This window comes from Giraffa tippelskirchi, chromosome 3, assembly GCF_054371585.1.
Source record: "Giraffa tippelskirchi isolate mGirTip1 chromosome 3, T2T-mGirTip1v1.2.pri, whole genome shotgun sequence".
Lineage (NCBI taxonomy): Eukaryota > Metazoa > Chordata > Mammalia > Artiodactyla > Giraffidae > Giraffa > Giraffa tippelskirchi.
The window spans coordinates 155890190-155915417 of record NC_137277.1 but is presented as its reverse complement, the minus strand read 5'-3'; the positions used below and the strand labels follow the sequence as shown (position 1 = coordinate 155915417).

Here is a 25228-nt window from a genome sequence, read left to right as displayed (position 1 = left end):
GAATACTGGAGTGGGGTGCCATTTCCTTCTCCAGGGGACCTTTTCGACACAGGGATCAAACCCAGGTTTCCCACATTACAGGCAGATTCTTTACCATATGAGCCACCAGGGAAGCCCCAGATCATGGAATTACAGAACTAATGGCATTTGTAGAGATGGGGAAAGAAATGAAGCAAAGGTGGAGAAAACTAAGTTAAGCTCAAAGAAAGGGAGATGGTGTTGCCCACCTTGGCTACTATGAATAAAATAGGAGGCAAGACTGTGTCACATTAAATGATACAGAATGCCAGGCTCACTGTTTGGACTTTAATCCTGATCAAGTGAGGTTTTAAAAGAGAAAGTGAAAGTCACTCAGTCATGTCTGACTCTTTGCAACCCCATGTGCTATACAGTCCATGGAATTCTCCAGGCTAGAATACTGGAGTGGGTAGCCTTTCCCTTCTCCAGGGGATCTTCCCAAGTCAGGGATCAAATCCAGGTCTCCCGCATAGCAGGTGGATTCTTTACCAGCTGAGCCACCAGAGAAGCAATGAAAAATTAAGATGGAAACAATACAGTAGTAGCACAATTGACTGAGCAGTAAATTGGAAGAAGCAGGGCAAGAGGTGTTGGTAAATGGCAAGAAACAGTAAAAACAGAAACAAGGATAGCGACTGATGGGATTTTTCTGATAAGATGCAAGGGGGTGGGGGGTGGGAAGTGTTGTCAAAGAGAAGACACCATGGGGCTTCCAGGTGGTGCTAGTGGTAAAGAACCCACCTGCCAATGCAGGAGACATTAAGAGACATAGGTTCACTCCGTGGGTTGGGAAGATCCCTTGGAGGAGGGCAAGGCAACCCACTCCAGTATCCTTGCCTGGAGAATCCCATGGATAGAGGAGCCTGGCTGGAGTCCATGGTGTCACAAAGAGGCAGACACAACTGAAGTGACTTAGGACCAAGGTCTTAAGCTTAGATGACAAGCAGGCAGAATGCAGGTTAATAAAAAATTATACAGGACAACCACCATTCTAAACAATTCCATCATATTAACTCATTAAAAACATGCCAACAATTCAGTGAGACAGGTACCACTATTATCTGTATTTTTATAGATGAGAAAGAGAAGCTCAAGCTCACACAACCAGTAAGTGCAGGAGGCAGGAGCAAAACACAGTCAACCTAGCTCCCAAGTTCAGGCTCTTATCTGCCAGGCCTGTCTGCCCCTTCACTGACAACTAATAACTAACTGAAAAAAAAGTCCAAGGGAGGAGAGCCTTAAGAGAGAGCGAGCAGTTAGCGGGGTGGGTGTGGGTGTGGCTGGGTCGGCAGATAGCACGGAGGATTGAAACAGGGCAGAAGGAGACAGGGGACAAATGAAGAAGATCTGGCCTGGCTAATGGTGGCCTGTGAGACTGTGGGCCCAGTACTGGAAATTTCTGGAAGTTTTTCAAAAGTCAGAAATCTAGTACTAATGTGAAATCTCCCTGGCTTTTAAATCGTCCTAACTAACTCAGGACCCCTTCACGGATTATAGCCTTGTCATGCAGAAGGGGCTTGTGTACCTCAATAAAACTATGAGTCATGTAGTGCAGGGCCACCCAAGACGGATGGGTCAAAGTGAAGAGTTCTGACAAAATGTGGTCCACTGGAGGAGGAAATGGCAAACTGCTCCAGTATTCTTGCCTAGAGAACCCCGTGAACATTATATGAAAAGGCACAAAGACATGACAATGAAAGATGAGTCCCCTAGGTCAGTAGGTGTCCAATATGCTACAGGAGCACAGCGGAGAAACAGCTCCACACAGAATGAAGAGGCTGGGCCCAAGTGGAAATGACGCTCAGCAGTGGATGTATATGGTGGGGAAAGTAAAGTCCGAAGCTATAAAGAATACAGCATAGGAACCTGGAATGTTAGGTCCATGAATCAAGGTAAATTGGATACGGTCAAACAGGAAATGTAAGAGTCAACATCGACATCTTAGTGAACTAAAATGGACTGGAAAGGGCGAATTTAATTCAGATGACCATCGTATCTACTACTGAGGGCAAGAATCCATAAAAAGAAATGGAGTAATCCTCACAGTCAACAAGAGGGTCCAAAATGCAGTACTTGGGTGCAATCTCAAAACGACAAGAATGATCCTGGCAAATCATTCAATATCACAGTAATCCAACTCTATGCTCCAACCACTAAAGCCAAAGAAGCTGAAGTTGAATGGTTCTATGAAAACCTCCAAGACCTTCTAGAACTAAACCAAAATAAAAGATGTCCTTTTCATCACAGAGGATTGGAATGCACAAGAGTTACCTGGATTAACAGGCAAGTTTGGCCTTGGAGTACAAAATGAAGCAGGGAAAAAGCTAACAGAGACACTGTGTCGAGAACACACTGGTCATAGCAAACACCCTCTTCCAACAACAGGAGATGACTCTACACATGGACATCACCAGACGGTCAGTACCAAAATCAGACTGATTATACTCTTTGCAGCCAAAGATGGAGAAGCTCTACACAGTCAGCAAAGTCAAGACCTGGAGCTGAATGTGGCTCAGCTCATGAGTTCCTTACTGCAAAATTCAGGCTTAAATTGAAAAAAGTAGAGAAAGCCACTAGGCCATTCAGATTTGACCTAAATCAAACTACTTATGATTGATTATGCAGTGGAGGCAATGAATAAATTCAAGGGATAACATCTGGGTAGAGTGCCTGAAGAACTACGGACAGAAGTTCATAACACTTCTTGGTAGGAGGAAGTAACCAAAACCATCCCCAAGAAAAATACAAGAAGGCAAAATGGCTGTCTGAGGAGGTTTTACAACAGCTGAGAGGAGAAGTGAAAGGCAAGGAAAAAAATGGAAAGATATACCCAACTGAATGCAGAGTTTCAAAGAAAAGCAGAGATAAGAAGGCCTTCTTAAATGAACAATGCAAAGAAGTAGAGGAAAATAACAAAATGGGAAAGACTAGAGATCTCTTCAAGAAAACTGGAGATATCAAAGGAATATTTCATGCAAGGATAAGCATGATAAAGGACAGAAATGGTAAGGATCTAACAGAAGCAGAAGAGATTAAGAAGAGGTGGCATGCAAGACCTATACAAAAGAGGTCTTAACCACCAGGATAACCATGATGGTGGGGTCACTCACCTAGAGTCAGACATCCTGGAGTGTGAAGTGGTCCTTAGGAAGCATTACTACGAAAAAACTAGTGGAGGTGATGGAATTCTAGCTGAGCTATCTAAAATTATAAAAGATGATGCTTTTAAAGTGCTGCACTAAGTATGCCAGCAAATTGGAAAACTCAGCAGTGGACACAGGACTGGAGAAGGTCAGTTTTCATTCCAATCCCAAAGAAAGGCAATGCCAAAGAAGCTCAAACTACTGCACAACTGCACTCATTTCACATGCTAACGAGGTAATGCTCAGCATCCTTCAAGCTAGGCTTCAGCAGCATGTGAATTAAGAACTTCCAGATGTACATGCTGGATTTAGAAAAGGTAGAGGAACCAGAGATCAAATTGTCAACATCCGCTGGATCACAGAAAAAGCAAGGGAATCTCAGAAAAACATCTATTTCTGCTTCATTGACTACACTAAAGCCTTTGACTGTGTAAAATTCTTAAAGAGATGGAAATACCAGACCATCTTACCTACCTCCTAAGAAACCTGTATGCAGATGAAGAAGAAAAAGTTAGACCAGTCATGGAAAATGAACTTGTTCAAAATTGGGAAAGGAGTACGGCAAGGCCATATACTGTCACCTTACTTATTTAACTTATATGCAGAATACATCATGCGAAATGGTGAGCTGGATGAATCAAAAGCTGGAATCAAGATAGCCAGGAGAAATATCAACAACCTCAGACATGCAGATGATACCACTTTGATGGCAGAAAGGGAAGAGGACCTAAAAAGCCTCTTGATGAGGGTGAAAGAGGAGAGTGAAAAAGCTGGCTTAAAACTTAACATTCTAAAAATTAGTATCATGGCATCTGGTCTCATCACTTCATAGCAAAGAGAAGGGGAAAAAGTGGAAACAGAGACAAACTTTATTTTCCTGGGCTCCAAATTCACTGTAGATGGTGACTGCAGCCATGAAATTAAAAAAGTAAAAGACACTTGCTCCTTAGAGGGCTTCCCAGGTGGTGCAGTGGTAAAGAACCTGCCTGCAATGTGGGAGACCCAGGTTCGAGCCCTGTGTAGGGAAGATCCCCTGGAGAAGAGAATGGCAACCCACTCCAGTAGTCTTGCCTGGAGAATTCCATGGACAGAGGAGCCTGGCAGGCTAAAGTCCACTGGGTTGCAAAGAGTTGGACATGACTGAGTGACTAACACTACCACTGCTCCTTGGAAGGAAAGCTATGATAAACCTAGACAGCATATTAAAAAGCAGAGAAATTACTTGGCTGAAAAAGGTCCCTGTAGTCAAAGGTACGGTTTTCAAGTACTCATGTATGGATGTGAGAATTGAACCATAAAGAGTCCTTAGCGCCAAAGAATTGATGCTTTTGAATTGTGGTGCTTAGAAGACTCTGGAGAGTCCCTTGGACAACAAGATCAAACTAGTGAATCCTAAAGGAAATCAAACCTGAATATTCATTAGAAGGACTGATGGTGAAGCTCCAATACTTTGGTCATCCGATGCGAAGAGCCAACTCACAGGAAAACACCCTGATGCTGGGAAAGACAACGCAGGAGGAAAAGGGGGCGACAGAGGATGAGATGGTTAGATGGCATCACCAACTCAATCAACATGACCAAACTCTAGGGGATAGTGAAGGACAGGGAAGCCTGGCATGCTGCAGTTCATGGGGTAACAAAGAGCTGGACACAACTTAGCAACTAAACAACAACAACTAATCATATTGATGTTTACATGCTCTCCAATTTTCTTTCCCAGAAAAATCCACCTGTCCTTTACTTCAAATATCCAACCACATTGGTGCTCCACCCACCAGTGTTTCCAAAACTTGTTCCTGACTTTCAAAGTCCTTCAGTTTTAATCAGAAGACACAGTGGGGACTTCAGGGAAAGAGAGAGGACCAGAAAACAACCAGTGCATCAGGCTCAATGTACTGTTGGAGATTTTTAAGGGGCAAGGAAAAGAAAAAGCATGGAGGCAGAACGTGGAGGGAGTCCACAGCCCCTCTTTCATACCCTGGGCCTAAGCAGCACTGCAATTTAGCCAGCCTCTGCCTCTTCTGATGGGACACTAGGGAAGGGGCCGAACCTCCCCAACTGGTTTCCTATTGCAAAAGGGGAATGAAAGTAACTCAAAGTTGTGATGCTTAACAGGGAAAGGTTTTTAAAATAGTGTATGCAAAATATGCTTATTTTCAAACCAAGATGTTTCTCAGTAAAAGGGGAAAGGAGTCAATAAAAAACAAATACATTTACTTAACAAGCTCAGGGACTGCCACAGGCCTGGGAGGGGCAAGAGATTTCTTAGAAGATACCTCTATTATGATAAAACCATTCATCCAACCAATTATAACTAGGCCTGCCATAGTGCTTTTCCTACAGAGAACAGAGGTGATCTCTGCTTTCAGGGAGTTTACCGTGCAGCAGGAGATATGAAATAAATAACAAAAATATAAATTAGCTGTCTCTCAAAGACAGACAATATCTTAATCATTCTCTGTAAGCCGAGTACCCAGAGAAGACAGTTTCTGAGACAAAACAAACCACTGCCTGCTTCCAATCCTGGTTCCACCATTTCCTAGCTACAAGGGAACTTAATCTCTCTTTATATTAGATTCCTCACTGTCAACTCTCGTGCTGATTAACAACAGCAAGCTCATAGGGCTGCATGAGATAATCCACAAAAAGTATTAGAACAGGGGATATATGTATACCTATGGTTGATTAATGTTAACGTTTGACAGAAAACAACAAAATTCTATAAAGCAATTACCTTCAATAAAAAAAGAAAAAACAAAAAAAAGTATTAGAACAGAAACAATCGAGTGTTATGGGTTCTATATTTATTATTACTTATTGTTATCATTGATATTCTGACTGGTGAACTGGGACAAATTATTTTCTCCATTCATTCACTTAAACACAGTCAGACTATACTCATATATGCTAAGTCACTTCAGTTGTGTCCAACTCTTTGCGACACTATGGGCTATAGCCTGCCAGGCTCCTTTGTCCTTGGGATTTTCCAGGCAAGAATACTGGAGTGGATTGCCATTTCCTCCTCCAGGGGATCTTCCCAACCCAAGGATCGAACCCGTGTCTCTTGTGTCTCCTGCATTAGCAGACACTAGTTCTTTACCACTAGCGCCACCTGGAAAGTCTGTTCAATCCTGAGACTCCTAAGCAACTCAGAATTTTGTCTCATTCTACATCTCAGACACAAAAATGTAGCTACCCATCTGTGAGTATATACTCCAATAACAGTACCTTTTGGAAGTTCAGGGCTTTCCAGCAAAGGTGTCAAAGAAGAAAGTACATAAGTAGAATTACATGTGATAGCAAACTAAAAATCTAGGTTTTGGAAGAAGTACTATTTTGAAGAAGGAAATGGCAACCCACTCCAGTGTTCGTGCCTGGGAAATCCCATAGACAGAGGAGCCTGGCGGGCTACAGTCCATGGAGGGGGTCACAAAAGAGTCAGACATGGCTTAGCGACTAAACAAAAACAAACCACACTTAGCCTAGAATTCTTAGAACTTTAAGGTCAAGGTTTTGCCATTAAACAGTTGGGCACAGTGTTGAAGTAACTGAATGAAAAGGAAAAGAGAAACATCAGATCTAACCAGACCAAAGAAGACGAATCTGTCATGAGTGACACTGAAAAGGGAAATGACTGGTAATTTTTGTAAAAAACACGAATTTGCAGATTTGCATGAGGGTACACAGAGATTTTACCTATTTACAATAAATTTACTCTTCTACCCCAAACCATGGTTAATGGCAGTTATCAGTGCGGCAAATGCAAGCTGCAACTCTGGTCACAATGTGTGTAACCTTGAGGGAGTATTAACTGTTTTCTCTAGCTTTGTTCCTCATTTTATAACCAACTTATGAAACTAGCAACAATCTGATTTCAAACAATATTGATTATGGGCTATAACTACAGTGCTTAAAAATTACTTACAAAAAACTGACCTCCCTGAAGAGCAGGGTGCCTGAAGAGAAAATAGATAGGAAAATCAAAATTCGAACAATGAGACAACAATTATCATCAATTATAGAAAATTTACCATGCGCCAGGCATTGTAAACTACCTGTACCAGCTCATTTCATCTTCCAAAGATGCCTGGGCAGTAGAGTGTTATTACTCCCACTTTTCACAGAATGAAACTGAAGCTCAATGAGGTTAAATGGCTTGTCCCAAGTAACCTAGCAAGTGGCAGAACTCGGGCGTTCTCACTCCAGGTGCAAAGCTCGTCATCGTTATACAAGTCTGTCTCCCCAGCAATGCCACTAACTAGCTATATGAGCTTGGGCAAGTCATGCCTATCCCCTTGGGCCTCAGTTTCTCTAACTGAAAATGAGAGACAGGTCCTAGAGATTTAAGGTCGCTTCCGGGTGCTAAGGGCTAGAAGAATACACGTTAGGTGGGGGGAGGGGAGGAGATGAGGCTTGGGACACGGTCGCAGCCCAGGTCCCCTCCAAGCGGAGTCTCCTGGGTTTCCACCTCAGGCCCCTTCCTCGGTACCGCGTTCAGAGGCGCTTCGCGGCATAGGGACGCCGTGCACCTACCAGGTACCGCCCCACGCGACAACCCAGGCCCGAACCCCGCGGAAAGTTACCCGTCCATTACATCCAGGTGCAGATAATCGGCCCCAGAGTCCAGCATCCGGAGGCACTCGGCCCCTAAGCTGGCCAGGTCACTGTTGAGGATGGACGGGCCAATCTTGCAACCAGACGCCATGGTGCTAGTGCTCCAAAGCAAGTTACTGCTCGAGAGCCCGGCTCGATGAAGGTGTCGTGCCCAGATTGGCCGAGCAGTTTTGGTCCCGCCTCTTCTCCGTAGATCTTTCCGGATTCCGCCGGAAGCAGCTGCCCTGAGGGGGGAAGTCCCGCCTCCCCAGAGGGAGGGACTACCACCCTAAGGGCTTAGGGGCGGGGCCTCGCAATGAGGCACCTTCCTCCTTCTGACCCCAGTTTTTAAAACAGGGCTTTCAAAAAAAAAAGACAAACCAGGTCTGTCTGGTGTCCCAGTCCTCTGAGGAGTTTCTTCATCTTTTTTAGTTAAGTTCTTTCATCTTTTTCAGATTCTTTTGTATAGTAATTAATGATCTTAAGGGGACCAAAGAATGCAGAAACAAACACTGTTATCAGGCATAGATAGAAGTAACATTCCTAAAGATACGGTGAAAGTGAAAGTCACTCAGTCGCGTCCGACTCTTTGCGACCCCATGGACTGTCCATGGAATTCTCCAGGCCAGAATACTGGAGTGGGTAGCCGGTCCCTTCTCCAGGGGATCTTCACAACCCAGGGATCGAACCTAGGTCTCCTGCTTGGCAGTCAGATTCTTTACCACTGAGCCACCTGGGAAGCCCCAAAGATACAGTATCAGTTGTGCATTCAGCCAGTTCTTTTCAATGAAAATGATTAGCCTGAAGCCTCAACCACCAGATCAGTTGGAACATAAGAAATGATGTTGTTGACCTTTTCTGACCCTGATGTCTTTAATCACTAAATCGGGACTGTCCACCCACCAAGCCCCTTCCTGAATACACATGTACCCTTAGCTTAAAACTTAACAGCTACCCTCCTCCCCCCGCCCCCTCACCAAACCAAAAGAAAAAAAACACATTACCCACTTTCCCTGTTGGGGAGACGCTGCTTTGGGAAAAATTCTCACTGTTCTTTATTGCTGCGAGTAATACATCCTTCCTTCTCGAATCTTTGGCTTGGTTGTGTCTTTTGGCTTGACTCCCACAAAGAGAGGAACACTGTTTTTGAGTAAGAAATTCACATGGGGGAAAAAAAAAGTTTAGTAAAAGCATTCAGTTCAGTTGCTCAGTCGTGTCCAACTCTTTGCGACCCCATGAATCGCAGAAAGCCAGGCCTCCCTGTCCATAACCAACTCCTGGAGTTTACCCAAACTCAAGTCCATCTAGTCGGTGATGCCATCCAGCCATCTCATCCTCTGTCGTCCCCTTCTCCTCCTGCCCCCAATCCTTCCCAGCATCAGGGTCTTTCCCAATGAGTCAACTCTTCGCATGAGGTGGCCAAAGTATTGGAGTTTCAGCTTCAACATCAGTCCTTCCAAGGAACACCCAGCACTGATGTCTTTTAGGATGGACTGGTTTGATCTCCTTGCAGTCCAAGGGACTCTCAAGAGTCTTCTCCAACACCACAGTTCAAAAGCATCAATTCTTCAGCACTCAGCTTTCTTCACAGTCCAACTCTCACACCCATACATGATTACTAGAAAAACCATAGCCTTGACTAGACGGACCTTTGTTGGCAAAGTAATGTCTCTGCTTTTTAATATGCTATCTAGGTTGGTCATAACTTTCCTTCCAAGGAGTAAGCGTCTTTTAATTGCACGGCTGCAATCACCATCTGCAGTGATTTTGGAGCCCAAAAAAATAAAATCTGACACTGTTTCCCCATCTACTTGCCATGAAATGATGGGACCAGATGCCATGATCTTAGTTTTCTGAATGTTGAGCTTTAAGCCAACTTTTTCACTCTCCTCTCTCACTTTCATCAAGAGGCTTTTTAGTTCTTCTTCACTTTGAGTTTAAAGATAAGGCACTTTGGATAAAAGACAGAACTGTGATGGTAAACTTGGATCCCATAGTGGTTCTGGCCACATTCAGAGAATAACCTGGCCCTTAACATTCCTCTTGGGAAATCTACGAGTCCTTCCAAATGATCATACTTGAGCAGAGAAGTCATACTGGGGTATTTGTTTCCCAATGTGCCCATTCTCCTTAGTTCTGAAAGTTAGGGATGGAAAGCATGAGTAGAATGGAGCTCATTTGGAAGAGGGAGGAATTAGAGATATTGAACTGAAAGGTGACTTCAGGCCAATATGAGGGTTGAGGAGGAATGTCAAGATAAGCTCCAGGGATCCAAAACAAAGCACACCTCAGGGTCTAAAATGAACACTTTCCTGAATGAGTTAACCTATTTCCTGTGTTGAAAAATGAGAAATGAAACTCAATCAGGCATCTTAAATATTTTTAGATTTATTTTATTATATGTGCATATTCAAACACAGAAGTCTTATCTTTCATAAATATCTTTCATAAACATTTCAATATTTATTCATATGCATTTTTTCCATGCTCTTTGGTCATTCAGTATTCATAACAAACTTTATAGTCATCTGAGGGAAATCGGCTGTGTAGTCAATCTTTTGCTTTTACCTGTAAAATGGCTAATAAAGGATTTTCATCCTGCAGTCACAGTGACTTTTGAAAAATATGGAGGTACATTGATCTGTAATCCTAAATGATCCTAAAACAATATAAGTAAATTTGTCTTAAGTTTTTCCAAATACATTCTGCCCTAACTTATTTTTATTCTCCTGAGTGTCAAACCAAACTTTGTTTCTGAAAAGATGCAGCTAGGACCCATTGAAGTAAATGAGGAAGTGAGACTAGGTAGTCACTGCCAAGACAAGGCCATGGACTTGGAAGTGTGAGGTGACAGGGCAACAGCAAAACTCGGTGTGATAGCAGCAAATTACGGAGACTATTAAAATCTCCGTATAACTTGACAAAGGGTATTTAATTTTATATTGGACTGTCATTCTATTTATGACCTTTTCTTCCCTGTTGGTCCCAACATACACTCTATTCCTGTTCAGATACTGTCAGAGCTGGACAGCAGAGTAGAGAATGTTTTTCATTGATTAAAGGGACAGATACTAAAGAAAGTACTCTTGGTATTCTGCCCAGGGTACTCTTGGAGGCTTGAAATAGTAAACACATTACTTCCAGCCTATTCAACAAGCCCAAACCAGACCCCTAAATTCTACAGATTTTTCTCCCAGCATTGTTATGCACATTTACGCCCTTTGACACTATAGTTCTAAGTGCCTTGTCCCAATGCACTCAATAACTCAGTTTCATTTTTGGAAAAAAGAAATAAAACTTACCTAAAAGAATTACAGAAAGCAGCAAATACTGAAAAATGAAAGTTAAATGTTTTGTTGTGTAAAATGGTGTATCCAGAATTTGAACTGCTTTAATTGAATCTGAGTAAATCTACACCCACTGCTGTGGAGGACACATGTTCATTCCAAGGTCTCTCAAAAGTTAATTTCAGACGAGCAATCCCTTGGTTGAGTCCAATTTTTTTATACATGGGAAGTAGGTGTCTGTTTTCATTTTCCTCTGAACAAGATAAATATTATTAAGTATCATAGCTTAAGAAATGATCTAGTATTACCAATACTATATTTATCATATATAATAATTAACTTTTAGTCATATACTCAATAACATTTTGAATTACAAAAAATTGTTACTTATCTTGATCTTTTTCTAAGCTTCTCCAACTTTTTTTTTAAATAATTATTCCTTCAAGCTCCAGGGAATAGTATTCCTGAGAATACATCTTGTGACAATCTTATGCACATACATGTATTTTATCAATTACACACAGACATTTAACACATTACATTCAACACATTTAAGGGCACCTTAAATGGAACAGATGTATACATCTGTAAAATCTCCATAGTCCCAGTATGAAACATTCCTATTCTATAAGGCCCTCTTTGTCAGAGTGGAGGCTTTTTTGCAAGGTACAACATTACTTAGCTTATTGGAAAAGTTTCCAACAGACTTCCATAACACTAGAGTGAAGGAACCAGGATAAAAGGCAGACAGGTCAGCATAGTCATGTTCAACACAGTCTATTACTTTTTAAATATATATAAAGGTATATAGGATTCTGGTCAGATATTTAACAATCTTCTTCGACCCTTTTACTTTTTAAATACTTGATACAATTATACACAGAGAATTTGAGTCAAGCATCAAGGAACTGGAACAAAACACGCACATATAGGAGACTCATATAGCGCAGACATTTGTAATTACCAAACATAAGGCCTCTAACACTAAGGGAGCAGCATAATTTTAAGCAGATGAAATATATCAGCTTAGCAAGAATCATAAAACCACTTCTTCATGTGTATTTCTGCATTTGAGAACTCAGCATTAAGCATAAATGTCCTGAAAATATTGTAAAACATAGAAGAGGTCATTTACCACCTCTGTTTTCTGAATGTTTAGATTTGAAATGTTTAGTTTTGTCCTTTAACTCACAGATATCTTTCATTCTATTAGTGAATGAGACCAAAACCCAAAATTATATTGGAAAATATAAATCACAATAAAAAGCAATGTCTGTTTAGTAAGCAATGCTCACAGAAACATAATTTTCCTTTGTGATTTGGGTGGGTTTAACAGGTCTCCTTTATATATACATATACATTTCATAACCAATGTAGTCAAAGTTTAAGTGTACAGAATGGGTTCTAAATTTATTGCAATGTAATTGTAGTCTACACTGTAGCTTGAGTGCTAGAAAACTCTTACATAAACCCCACCACCATACCAATTTAGGTATGTATATGAGTTTTTATATGCTTAGAAGTTATGCAACAGTTTTCTAATATAAACTGTTAAAGTTTTGAAATTTAATCTTGAACTGTAAGATGCCAAGCCCTACTATAGGATTAATAGCACACTAGATATGGCCTCATGAGCCTCCTAAGTTATATACTTTTCTTGAAGTAACTGAACTTTAAGTTAAAGTAAGTAAAATACACAAGCTGACTGTGTCTATAAAGAAATCGCACACTTTACATTTTTTCTTCATAAGCTTAACATCTAAAGGATCATATAAATTTGTTAACATTGAGAAAAGTTATTTTGTTGAACCAATTCTAATAACACTAATCTTAATATCTGAAAATATGCCCTTAAGGGCAGGCACAGGACACTATAAGGGAAAATAATTACATTTCCCAATATTTTCCAATGTTGGCATTGATGTCATCAGGGCTAGAAGTAGGAATACCATCTCTTTCTAGCTATTATATTTATATTTAATTTTTATCATATTATAGGCTATTTATATCTTCTTAATTTAGAATTATGTCTGATAATTTCTAGAATATTCTCTGTATTGATTATGAAATGGAATGATCTTATGGCATTTGCATTTTGATTTACAATATATAATGAAAATGAGTTAAAAAATAAATTGAAAAGTTTACAGTTCTAAAAATAGTATTTTTTCTTCTTCTAAATGGTTATATTTTTGATCCAAAAAAAAATGGCTGCAGGCTTATTTGCTATTATTATTTAGTTTCCCCAAACTAATATTTTCCTTTTGATTATTTTTTATGTAAATTGCTACTTGTATAGCCACCTGATTTAATGTTTTTGAAATTAGAAAAATAAACATTTGCATGAGATGTATTATGTAACCTCAAAAAATTGCATTAGTTTTTTAGAATATATTACTTCTTAATATTCCTAGGTAAGCATCTCTGTAATATTATACATTTTTAATTGCTCAAGGCTTCTTGAATCATAAACAATGTGCAGTGAAATGGCTCTGTCCCTTTATTCCTCCCTGGATTTCATGGTCTTTACACAACCAAACCATGTTAGCCATTGATTTTTTAAAGATGTTCATGAAACAATATGCACATTGGCAGAAAAATCTACTGGGGTTTGTGCTACCCATTGGGTGTAAAGTGCTGTGTTTTCATATATTCCAAGCGAACGTTTTCAACTTTCAGCAAACTGATCCCTTCCACATCTTGGCTACACCTACAACACTTAAAAGGTACAGAACTAAACATGAGACTCATCTAGGTCTACATCCGTCTCCCCCCGCTCTGTGGGAGTAAAAGGGAACTGACTCGCCAGCAGGGGGTTCTCCATGCCATTTTCCTCACTGATATGAAGAACAGTGTCTCCGTGCTGTAGGAGGATGGATGTCTCCAGGCCCGTGAAGTCATCGGGGTCTGAGAGCTGCGTAGAGAGGGGGCTGTGTGCCGTAGCACCTTGTACTTCTGTGTCCTCCTTGCTTCCTCCTTCTTCAGCTGGGAGGGTCTCACCCTATGACCAAAGGGATCATAATGTTGAAAGGTAGGATGGATACCAGGAAAGAGGATCAAAAAATACTGTTGTCCAGCTGTGACTGGAAAGGAATCACAAGGCTGGACCTAGTTTTAGCCTTGGGTATACACGAGATTTTATATAGGCCCTTTCAACTTTCTAAGCCTCAGTTTTCTAACCTGTTGCATGAGCCTCATTTTTTGCCCTGCTCACCTTGTAGACCGAGGGTAAAATGAGGTAAAGGTATTACAATGATTTTAACCATTAAAGACGTTAAAAATGTATATAGTATATTGCCCCTTAGCTTTCTTTAAATACCACATGAGAAGAACGTGGGATCAAAACAACAAGAAGCAACAAAAAAAGATCAAAACAAAAGTTCTTCTCAGAAGATTCTATATTTAAATGGCTTCCCTGGTGGCTTAGATGGTAAAGAATCCACCTTCAATGCAGGAGACGCAAGAGACGCAAGAGACGTGAGTTTGATCCCTGGGTTGGGAAGATCCCCTGGAGAAGGCAATGGATATCCAGTCCAGTATTCTTGGCTGAGAAATCCCATGGACAGAGGAACCTGGTAGCCAGCCCAGGGGGGTCGCAAAGAGTCGGACATGACTGAGTGACTAAGTATGTATTTAAAGGTTTCATCTAAATTGGTAATTTAATTTTTTTGAATTGAACTGTCAGCCATGTATAGTATACTGGTTTTCAATGGTAATTTTACTTTTTAAAATTTTATTTATATATTTACTTATTTATTTCTGACTGTGCTAGGTGTTGCTGCACATGGGTTTTCCTTAATTGTGGCGAGTGGGGCCTCCTCTTTCATTGAGGTATGCTGGCTTCTCACTGAGGTGGCTTCTCCTCTGTGCAGCACGGGCTCTAGAGCACGGGCTCAGTAGTTGTGGCACACAGGCTTAGATGCTCCGTGGCATGTGGTATCTTCCGGGACCAAGGATTGAACCTGTGTCCCATGCATTGGCAGGCAGATTCTTAATCAACGGACCTCCAAGGAAACCCTCAGTGGTCATTTAATTATGAAATATTTCTTAGTTTTTTCATAACAAAGAGTATAAAGACTTCTCTTATTCCTCCTCAAGTAGATATATTCTTAGCCATATACTTTACAATTGATTTTTTTTTCATAATGATAGGACCAGTGTCTGACAAAACATTACTGACTCAGACTCAAATGATACGGATGACACTTACATATCCCCATTCCTAGACAGACGTATGCAAAGAGCAAGACTTGCCTGTTTCTCCAGAGCCCTCACCTGCTTGGGAGACAGGCTGTGAAGATCAGCAACAACAATGGCGGGGGAAGATGTGAGCACTGGTTTGTCCATTCCTTCTGGTTTCCTGGATGGGGCTGGGCTGCAGCCCTGTGGCTGGCCTGTAGCAGGAAGTGTGTCTGTTGGGGCACCTGCTGGCTCTGGCTGAGCCTCGATGAAGGTCACAGATCGTTTTTGGTCCGCTGCAGGTTGGAAGTAGAGCAGTAAATCAGAATAGGAGGATAGTAGGTTGGCTGCTGCTGCTGCTGCTAAGTCGCTTCAGTCGTGTCCGACTCTGTGCTACCCCATAGACGGCAGCCCACCAGGCTCCGCCATCCCTGGGATTCTCCAGGCAAGAATACTGGAGTGGGGTGCCATTGCCTTCTCCGAGTAGGTTGGCAGTGCTTAATAATTAGCCTTAACCAGTGTCTCCTGACTTTCTTAGTAAAGACATTGCTGGTTTACCAATAAATGAGAGCACATTAGGCCATTAGGTACATGTTTTGATTTTACCTTCTTAGGGGCTTTCCTCATAGCTCAGCCAGTAAAGAATCTGCCTGCAGTGCAGGAGACCCGGGTTCTATCCCTGGGTCGGGAAGATCCCCTGGAGAAGGAAATGGCTACACTCCTGTATTCTTGCCTGGAAAATCCTATAGACGGAGGAGCTTGGTGGGCTTCAGTCCATGGGGTCCCAAAGAATTGGGCACGACTAAGCAACTAACACTTCACTTCACCTCTTACAAACAGTAGCACAAGGGTAGAAAAATCATTTTTACATAAAACAACCTTTTTGCATAAATTGTTTTTCCATAAAAACAAGATCAGTACAGAGCATTAAGTGAACTTGGTCATTGCTCGTAACAACTGCCAACAGGACTTAAAAGTTCCTATTACTCATAATTCCCTTGTCTTTGGTAAGAGATATAACAAACCCAGTTCCTGGCTTGGGTAAATAAAATACAACCTTCTATCATCAAATTTCATAGCATTTGTGGTTCAACTTGGACTTCCCAGACCAGGGATTAAACCTGTGTCCCCTGCATTGGCAGGCAGATTCTTAACCATGGAACCTCTGGTAAGCCCTCAATAGTAATTTTAATTATTAAATATTTCTTAGTTGTTTCATAGCAAAGAGTATAAAGACTTTTGTAAAGACAATTCCCAAAGATAAGGGAATTATTTGTTTACCTAGGTGCATGAGGAGAGAGATGGGATTGAGGAAGGTGAGGGGGGAAAAAAGCCACTCAAGTTTCCTGAGAAACTTCTTCCCTTTTCCTAGTGGCTTCCAAAGGTGTATTTATCTGCATGACTCTCAGTCTCTGAAAGCCTCCCCCACTGTGTGGCAGGACAGTGGGCCTTGTGTCAATGTCTACCCAGAGGGACACAGGAGGCCTCACCGGATGGCTTTGTCTTAGGTTGAATGCTCCTGCGGGTGGTTGACAGTCGAGCCCCGTGGCGGTTTCTGGGTTCAGTCTGAGTCTTCTGACGTGATAGTAGAGGACGCCTTAGCTAAAGGGGGTAGGCAGAAGAAAAAGCTAGCAGGAAGGATCTAACTGCTGGGAGGAAAGACTGAATTCAGAGGATTCTATAGTTTGTTCTCTTCTTTGAGGGTTTCTGCGGAGTCTTATGATTGTTCCTTACATTCTGAGCCAATAAAATAAACTTCTTGCTGCATATTTAAACACAAGTACTTATATAATTCTGGCATCCCCTTTTACCAATTCTATATTCTGTCTTACGATTATTACCCCTTTACATAGCTTAAGAACATTAATATAATTTAAAATAGTCATAGTAAGAATTTCAGGATACAAAACTAGCAATGACTGCTTACCAGTCAGACTTTGCTCATCTAAAAGCTGTAGCTGAATATATTCTAACTTTGAAGGAAAGACTGATGAAAATCACCCCAGATTTTGGGAAAATGTCCAGCCTCCAAATCAGTGCTGGGATGTTCCCATCAAAGCCACAGCACAAAGCCTCATTTAGATTTTTATTTAGATGGTAACATAAAGGAAACCCACCCCACCAAAGGAAATTTTTAAGGATAATCTTTACTTCAATTTCAGTTTTAAATAGAATCATTAATCTTGAAATGAGGAAGAAAGGATGACTGTCTCTGCCTCTCTACAGAAAGAGGCCTTCAATGAACTTTATAACAAATCTTCCATGGTGAGTAGTTTGACTGGCAATGGTTTCTAGATAGGGAGCAAATAAAAATATAAGCCCACTTATTTCACCAAGTAACCAGGTGTGCTAATACGATTCAGAGCTAAAAATAGAAGCCCCAAACTCTCCACTTTGCCATGTTTTAAAGTTGCTCTGTACTGCTTATTTCAGGTGGGGAATAAATATTTCAGGTAAAATAGAGTTTTAATATACATAAATAGAGTCTTAATATAAACAGCGTCTTAATATACATTAAAAATGGAACAGAACTTCCCTTTCATAGGACGTCTCCGCCGCCCTTTCAGGGTTGCTTACCTGCCTCAGGCCCCTCTTCCGCCCCAGTGGCTGCTGAATGAGAAGGTTCTGTTGGCCAGGTTCACTCTGCACACTTGCCACCCTGTCAAGAGCATCACCAGTGTGAGCGTGCCCGGAGCAGGCACATGAGACCATCCTCTGGTGGGTGTTAGTCAAAATCACAGGAAAGGGTCACTTCAAAGATACCATTATCTTTGAAGGAGGGTTAGGAAAGAACCCCTGGGATGGGAGTTTTCACAGGTTTAGGAGGGAGGACACGAGGCCTTGTAGCCCCAAGCCGCCAAAATTGAGATTCTGTTTTCAATCAGTGGTGCCGGTCTGTCATTCAGCAAAACATCGATTCGATCACACCCCTGGTTTGGAAGCCACCAAAAGGTTTAACACGTCATATGCTAATCTCAATTTTTTTTTTTCAAAGGTAAGGAGAAAGGTGGTGACGAACAAACACGAACAACTCTATCACATGGATGGGAACACCTTTTAAAATATTTCAATTTACATGAAAATAAGATGGACAAATATCAAACACAGCAGACACAGAATCCATTTGGGTGAAGGGTCACATTCAACACATGTTTGCAGCCTGAAGTCTCTGTGACTGAGTAAATAGTCACATAGGTAGACAATGAAAATGTCTTTAAAAATGATTTTAGATTTAATAAGGCTGGCAAAGTAATTAAGCTATCATTACAACTTAGTAGCTTAATTAATATTGAATGGCTGCACCCAAATACAGCACATAATTTGTAAAAGTAACAACCTGCTCCTCCCAAATTTACTGTGTATGTGTGTCTTTTATATGCAAATGGCTACCCGAAGTGGTCCCTATTTTAGTATTGGGTGAAGCTGAAAACACTGTCATGGAACCATGATCCTTTTTCATTCTGCATGCATGTACAATAGGGATTTATAATGGGAGTGGAGGTGAAAAAAAGAAATATACTGTGTCCCAGAGAACATTGTAATCCTGTGGATGATGCCAATGTGATTAATTAATTTCGGCTTTGCCTTTGCAAAAGGAGAGTCATCTACAAATAGTTTTTACAGTAAAATATTCCACAGAGGAATGCAGTGTCAGCAACTGTCCATGAAAAAGAAAAGACTGTATGCATTCATTGCCATTTTTTAAAAAAAGAGCTACCTAAACAAAATCTCCCTGCAGTTGTAGGGAGAGATGTCAGTGGCAAGATGGACAATCAGACGTTTCCCCTATAGTTAATCATTGCGTGGTTGACACAGTCACATGTCATTTTTTAAAGTCTTACTCATATTTCCACTAGAAGAAAAATCAATGATTCCCAAATGGAGTTTATCATAGTTTTCCTGAAATAAGGAAGTAATTATATCATAATTAGGCCATTTGGGATACACGCAATTCCATAAAGAGTTTTAAAAACAGGTGTTTTTTTAGACTCTCTTATTCTCCTGAATATCAAGTTCAAAAAGATCAATGTACATTGTTTTTATACATATATAACCTTGTACCATAAATGACCTTTCTATGTAGATGGAAAATTACCTCAAAGGAACAATGCAATAAATTCTGATAAGCAATACAGACTAAGTTGCTGGCATGTTTGAAATGACATCTCCTTATTAATTATACATTTTAATATGTGTCTTAAACTGGAAAGAGTGAATATTCAATTACCATATGCACAAAAGTAGAAATGAGTTTTTCCCAAATACCAAGCAAAGCTTTCACTGGAATGGATTCTTCATTGACATCTAAATGTTACCTCAGTTCCCTTGGCCATAAAGGGAGGTTAATACTTACCATCTACCTCCCATTAAGGTAGAGAAAAGAAGTTAGTCAATGTAAAATGGTTTGAACATGAAAAGTGATGTAACACAGTATGCTTCATTGTTTTACATCTGTAATGAGTTTATTGCTTCTAGAACACCAGAAGGAAGTAGGTAATAAAAAGTCTCAAAAATAATTGGGTAGAGAGAAAATGAAATAGAGGCAGTCCGCTAGTTTCACTTTTATTCAGTAATCTGAGATTGTGAGAAAAAAATGGTGCAAGAAAAGAAATACATATCATTCGAGGAGTGTTAAATGCCAAGACATAATGGTAATTTCATGATGATTATTCCAAGGAAGAATCAAAAGCATCAAAATTTTCTCTATGGATAGAGAGGTTTAATCTAAGAAATGGATCAGGTTTGTTTATAGATTTAGTATTTAGTTGCTTTATATAAATGATATATTTAGTGTTTCATGGAATGCACATATCAATGACTAAATTATAGAACACTCCCTTGGAAATACAGCTCAGCTAATATATTCTCCCTAAAAATATGATGCTAACATGTTTATATTTGGAACATCAGAGTCTGGCTTAACTGTGTGCAGAGGATATATTAGTAATAAACAACCAGAGAAATTAATAATAGAAGTAATGCACACAGAAGTAATTTTGGGTCTATATCAAATTGGAGTTGCATATAAAATGTGGTTTCAATTTAGTTCTCCCCATGTCATGTAATATTTCTGTTATGTGCAGGATTTGTGATACGTGACTATCAGGTGTGCAATATAACACCAACCAGAAGACCATGGTGTCTGCCCTCAGCACCTCTCTAGAGAAAACTGATTCCCTAAAAATTTTAATCTTGGGAATGAGAAATGGCTGATTTCTACTGTTTTGTCAAATAAAAAGTTAAAACCATAAGTATAAAAGCAAACAAAACTTTCTAAATTGAAGTTAAATCATCCTTGGTATTTCTGAGTCACTAAGCAATATTACTCTGGCAAACAATCTGGATTTTAGAGAAGTAAATATGGGTCTTGGCAGAACTGGTATGAGTCAACTATCTACAAAAACCAAAGACCTTACTCAAAATGCAAGAGAGTAATTTATAAGCTAGAAAAATTTAGACAATGCTAGAAGACAATCCTGGCACAAATGGCTTCTTTTCTCTCATTTCAGCATGAAGACTTGGAGTGTATAAATATGTTGTTTAGTTGCTAAGTCGTGCCTGACTCTTTTCATTACAGGTGGATTCTTTACACCTGAGCCACCGGGGAAGCGCCATATACAATTAATATGTATGCATATCCTAATGACATACATATCTAATGGTATTTCTTAAAGGATAGGGAAACAAAAGGCCATTCAGTAATGCAATAAAAATTTCTGCCACTCATCTCAAAGTACAAAAAAAGTGTATTTCAACATAGAAATAGATTTCAAAATAAAAGTTTAAGTACTGGGTGAAACTAGTACATAGGAAATGAATTTGTATTTTCATTGCTTTTATCTATACTTTTAGTTTTAATTTTAATATGGTTAGAGAAATCTGGAGGGGGAACAGAGGCACACAGCATTGCCATTTCCACTGGGTGACTGCCTTGTGCTGGGGAATGCATGAAGCCAGTACTGAAGGAGCCATAAAGCATTTATAGGAAACAGGGACATAAACAGTAGACAAAATCCTACTCTTCCCTTTCCCAGTAAAAGATTAGTGTTTAAAGTTTACTTAGCCTCCATAACATCCAAGAAAATGTATTTTAAATGCCACAGCATTTAGAGATTAGAGACTGGAATTCAGACAAAAAAGGGAAGGATCTGGATCTTAGTTCTCCTGTAAGAACTGATTTAACTCCAGTAAAGTACACTTCTCTGTGTATCACAACAGATAAACAGATATTTTTTTAGTTATTAATTCTCAACTCCATAACAAGGTTGTTTTAATCTTTTCTATTTGGGTGTACTTGCCAAATTTTCATAGTTTGGAAATGTGGATGATCATGAGATGGATAGATTATTTTTATTTTGTTTCATGCAGACTATCTATCTTGTTCAAACTTGAGCCACATTCTTATTTTCCACTGTGATTAAAATTACCCTTACGGAATCAAATAGCATTGTAATCTCTTCTCTCTCTTTTTTTTTTAAGCTAGAGTTGATTGTCAATTCCTGCCTTTCAAAATGTTCTAACATGTCCAAGCAAAATTTAATTCTCAAGTGTAAACTTCCAGGCTTAAGTGCTTGAATAACATTTTGCATGTTTATATTCTTCTGGAGAGAGAAATATGGCCCATGGTGTGTGTATTTGGGGGTGGGCACAGGGCGGGAAGATCTACAATGAAGTTTCTGTATTTCTAAGAGAAAAACTCTTAAAGAAGAGAATTCTTCCATGATATACTATTGCAGTTTATTAGTTCCAAAAGAAAAAACAAATTCACCATAGCATAGTGATTCTTACAGACTTATACTTCTTCCTATGAATTTTTATAAGAAACCAGTTAGCACACATTAAAAAAAAAATCCTGGAAGAAATTTTCTAAAGGTCTGCAAAATTTTTTTGGTTTCCACCTATTTATCAGGTTATACTATTATCCTGGAGACTTCCTCATTTAGGCCTCAGACCAACTTGCCCATGTTGCCTGAAACAAGTGTTCTTTCAAAAGCAAATCCCCAGAAAGTTTATCAAAATGTGGGGGTGGGGGGGGCAGCAGGGTCGATTACTTTCTGTTAGGCATGTTTCCTGATATTCTTTAAGCTTTAGAGTTAGATTTTCCTTAGGACTACTTTGTTGAGGGCTCAGGTGTGTGCGAAATGTAATTTACATAATTAATATCTTACTGCTTCTTTAGGACCTTAAGAATCTGCACCATAAAGAAGTTTCATGCCAAAAATAAGAAAGCCTGGAAACCAAATATAAAAAGTATATATGCTATTTTATAAACCCACCTCTTAGTAATGCCAAAAGTTCCTCTCCTCCAAAGAGAACTTGGTGACATGATGGCGTTTGAGAGAGATGATTTGCAGTGTATGGCAAAGGTGGACGTGCTACGGCTGTCAGAATGCCTCTGCACTCGCAGAACTTTTTAGAATCCAAAGTAAGTGCTTCATTTTCTGGTTTCTTAATGATCAGTAATGAATCAGGGTGACTAGCATCCAGAACTCAAACACACCAATTACGGGAACAACAGATCAACAAAAGTTGATCCAAAACAGTCATCAAAGAACTCACATGATTGACTAATTCATCTATAGATAAAACCTATAGCGTTGGCTCTGAACCACCCTCATATAGCAAGAACTTGGGGTTTATTCCAATCTACACTGGACCAAAGGCAGATTGGATTGGTTTAGACAACTCCAGATTAGTCCATTTGAACCCTAAGCCTGACAAAGAGGGCCAAGTCCTTGGGAGAATTTATAAAAATTAACTCAAACTCTTGTCTTCTCTCACCAACCCCAGACTAGTATTTTATTCAGTAAGAATAGAATTTGGCCTAGTTAGAAAAGATCTGGGACAAAGTCTGATTTAATACTTTCTACTGTCAGTAGGACATTGAAATCATCTTCCTAGCTAGATTCTCCTGTCTTGTATGTAATATTAAGCATTAAACAAATAAATGCTTTGAAACCAGTGGTCATGGTGCTAGGCTTGGTTCAGAGCTCTTCCAATACTGTAAACAATGAAGAAAACCACCTTGAGGACTACTCTGTTCTTCCCTGTCCTTGAAGTTCTCAATAATGGAATTAAGCCTGCACTCTGCAGCACTTCCACATTTACCACCGATAAGAGACTGATCTATCCAGGCAGAGGCTTGCAAACACAAATGAATGTCATGAATTATGGGGCCAGTAAAAAAAAAAAAAAAAAGATACACCTGATGATGCAATAAATTTCCCATTTTCAGTTGTGAAAGAAAATGTGAAATCTGAACAAGATGCAAAAAATAAAAAAAGGACAGCCTTTCACAGGAACGGCCTCTCAACATTTCCTCATCTTTGTGATACAGCAATAAACACAGGAGCACTCACTATATAATGCAAACCTGAAAGGGAATATTTTCTCTTGAGATGAAAAAAAGGCACTCTTAGCTTGAACAAGAAGCATTACCCCCAATGAGGATTAGTTGAGAGGTGTGAATCAACAGCGCAAGATTAGGAATGTTTGACGTGGTTTATCTGAGTGTTAAAGGTGCAGGCCCCCTTTCTGAAGCTTTAAACCAATAGCCAAACCATTATATCATTTGCATCATGAGAAGTCTCTTACCAAGAAATGCTTGTATGTGATATTTCATGGCAAATTTGAAAGTCATCTTAGTACTGGGACAGACATTCTTTATATAAACATGGTTTGAACAAGCTATCATAACAGCCTGTCACATTGCATGCACCGAAGAGAGGGAATTATATAAATCATATTGACATTGGTATTCTTATTATAGCATCACTGTTTTCTTATCACTCATGATATTGGCTGGAAGACTTGTCTAGATTGGGGCTTCCTAATGATGGGGAGTTGTATTAAAAGGCTTTTGGAAAAAAAATTTCTTAAAGACTATCAGCATGGGAAGGAATGTTTAGCTGGGATAAATTTAACGTTTTATATATCAGACTCTTGAGATGGTCCATGAGATAAACCCCTAGAAGAACTCCAAGGATTTTTTTTTTTTTTTAAGTAAACTTTTTAGGCCATTTGTGATGGAGCTCTGAAGCTGAAAAATGAAAGAGGCTACACCTTTGACTTCCAGGCTCGTGTGTTTATGAGCAACAAAGGGCAAGGAATGGAAATCGATATCAAGACGGGGCGAGAGGAGACAGAGAGACAGAGAGACGGAGGAGACAGGGAACAGCTTGTTTCCCAGCACAGACACCAATACACAGGTAGCATTGACACTGTACCTAGAGAGGCTGCCCTCGGCGGCCAGGCCCTGGGAGTCATCGAGGACATTAGGTTCACTGCAGGAGGGGTAGGGAGATGAAGCATTTAGGGAAAGAAAATGCAAAGAAATAAAAGAAAAAGAAGAAAAAAAAAAAAGGCATGCACTTTTCTGCTTCCAAGAACCAAAAAGAAATAAATAAATTTAACAGAACAAGGAAGGAAAAGGAGACAGTCAACCATTTCACCTTGTGCTGTGTTGGTCAAGACATAGGACTCAAGGCAATGGGGAGAGGGGGCCTTTGGGTTGATATGACTCTCAGAGGAGTGATCTATTTACTGGTCAGGAGTTGGGACTTGTGATAAGCTCCGAATGGACACAGGAGCTCTGGAACACATTGTGGAATGAGTCTGTAGAAGATGAAACTATCATTCCTTTGATAACCATTTGGCTGGGTGGCTATGACTTTTCACCTGTCTTGTTCATATAATGTTTCATTGACCAGGATCCTGCTTCTTTCTTGTGAGTTGTGACCTGATCACACAGAAACCACTTACCATGAACTGTCACAACCCAACTCTTGGAGCTGATGCCATTAAGAAAAGCAAAAGAAAGAACCCGATTGCACCTGCTAATTTTGCAGTGAAAAAGGAAGTGAGCGAATAGAAGGAAGACAACCCTGATATATTCACATGGAACTTGCATTCACCTCCTCACTCCATCCTCTAGTGACTGAATTGTAAATGCCAAAAGAAGGAACCTGTCAGGTTGGTGAAAGAATAATTAAATCGTTTATTGATTTA

At 40.0% G+C, this 25228-nt stretch overlaps 2 protein-coding genes and 1 long non-coding RNA gene across 17 annotated transcripts in view; 1 reads left to right on the top strand and 2 right to left on the bottom strand.

The window, feature by feature from the left end:
- RPE (ribulose-5-phosphate-3-epimerase) overlaps positions 1-7880 on the bottom strand; it is a 24167-nt gene extending 16287 nt beyond the window's left edge. For 5 of the 13 annotated variants that reach the window (XM_081582719.1, XM_081582717.1, XM_081582716.1 and 2 more), the window contains exon 1: positions 7745-7880. In XM_081582719.1, coding sequence (XP_081438845.1) covers positions 7745-7866 — 122 coding nt within the window. In that variant the 5' untranslated portion in view covers positions 7867-7880. Of the gene's footprint in view, positions 1-4569; positions 4659-7086; positions 7118-7744 lie in introns of all 13 variants that reach the window. The other 8 variants (XM_081582724.1, XM_081582728.1, XM_081582723.1 and 5 more) reach the window with 5 other exon arrangements.
- Positions 7561-25228, top strand: LOC145542901 (uncharacterized). The gene is made up of 3 exons (XR_014080236.1): positions 7561-7697; positions 22401-22646; positions 24931-25228. It is a non-coding gene; the product is annotated as an uncharacterized LOC145542901 (long non-coding RNA).
- Positions 13519-25228, bottom strand: part of UNC80 (unc-80 subunit of NALCN channel complex) — a 207337-nt gene continuing 195627 nt past the window's right edge. For 2 of the 3 annotated variants that reach the window (XM_081582692.1, XM_081582691.1), the window contains 5 exons: positions 24448-24504; positions 17798-17879; positions 16711-16822; positions 15317-15516; positions 13519-14042 (listed from right to left, as the gene is read on the bottom strand). In XM_081582692.1, coding sequence (XP_081438818.1) covers positions 13776-14042; positions 15317-15516; positions 16711-16822; positions 17798-17879; positions 24448-24504 — 718 coding nt within the window. In that variant the 3' untranslated portion in view covers positions 13519-13775. The remainder of the gene's footprint in view (positions 14043-15316; positions 15517-16710; positions 16823-17797; positions 17880-24447; positions 24505-25228) is intronic. The other variant, XM_081582693.1, reaches the window with a different exon arrangement.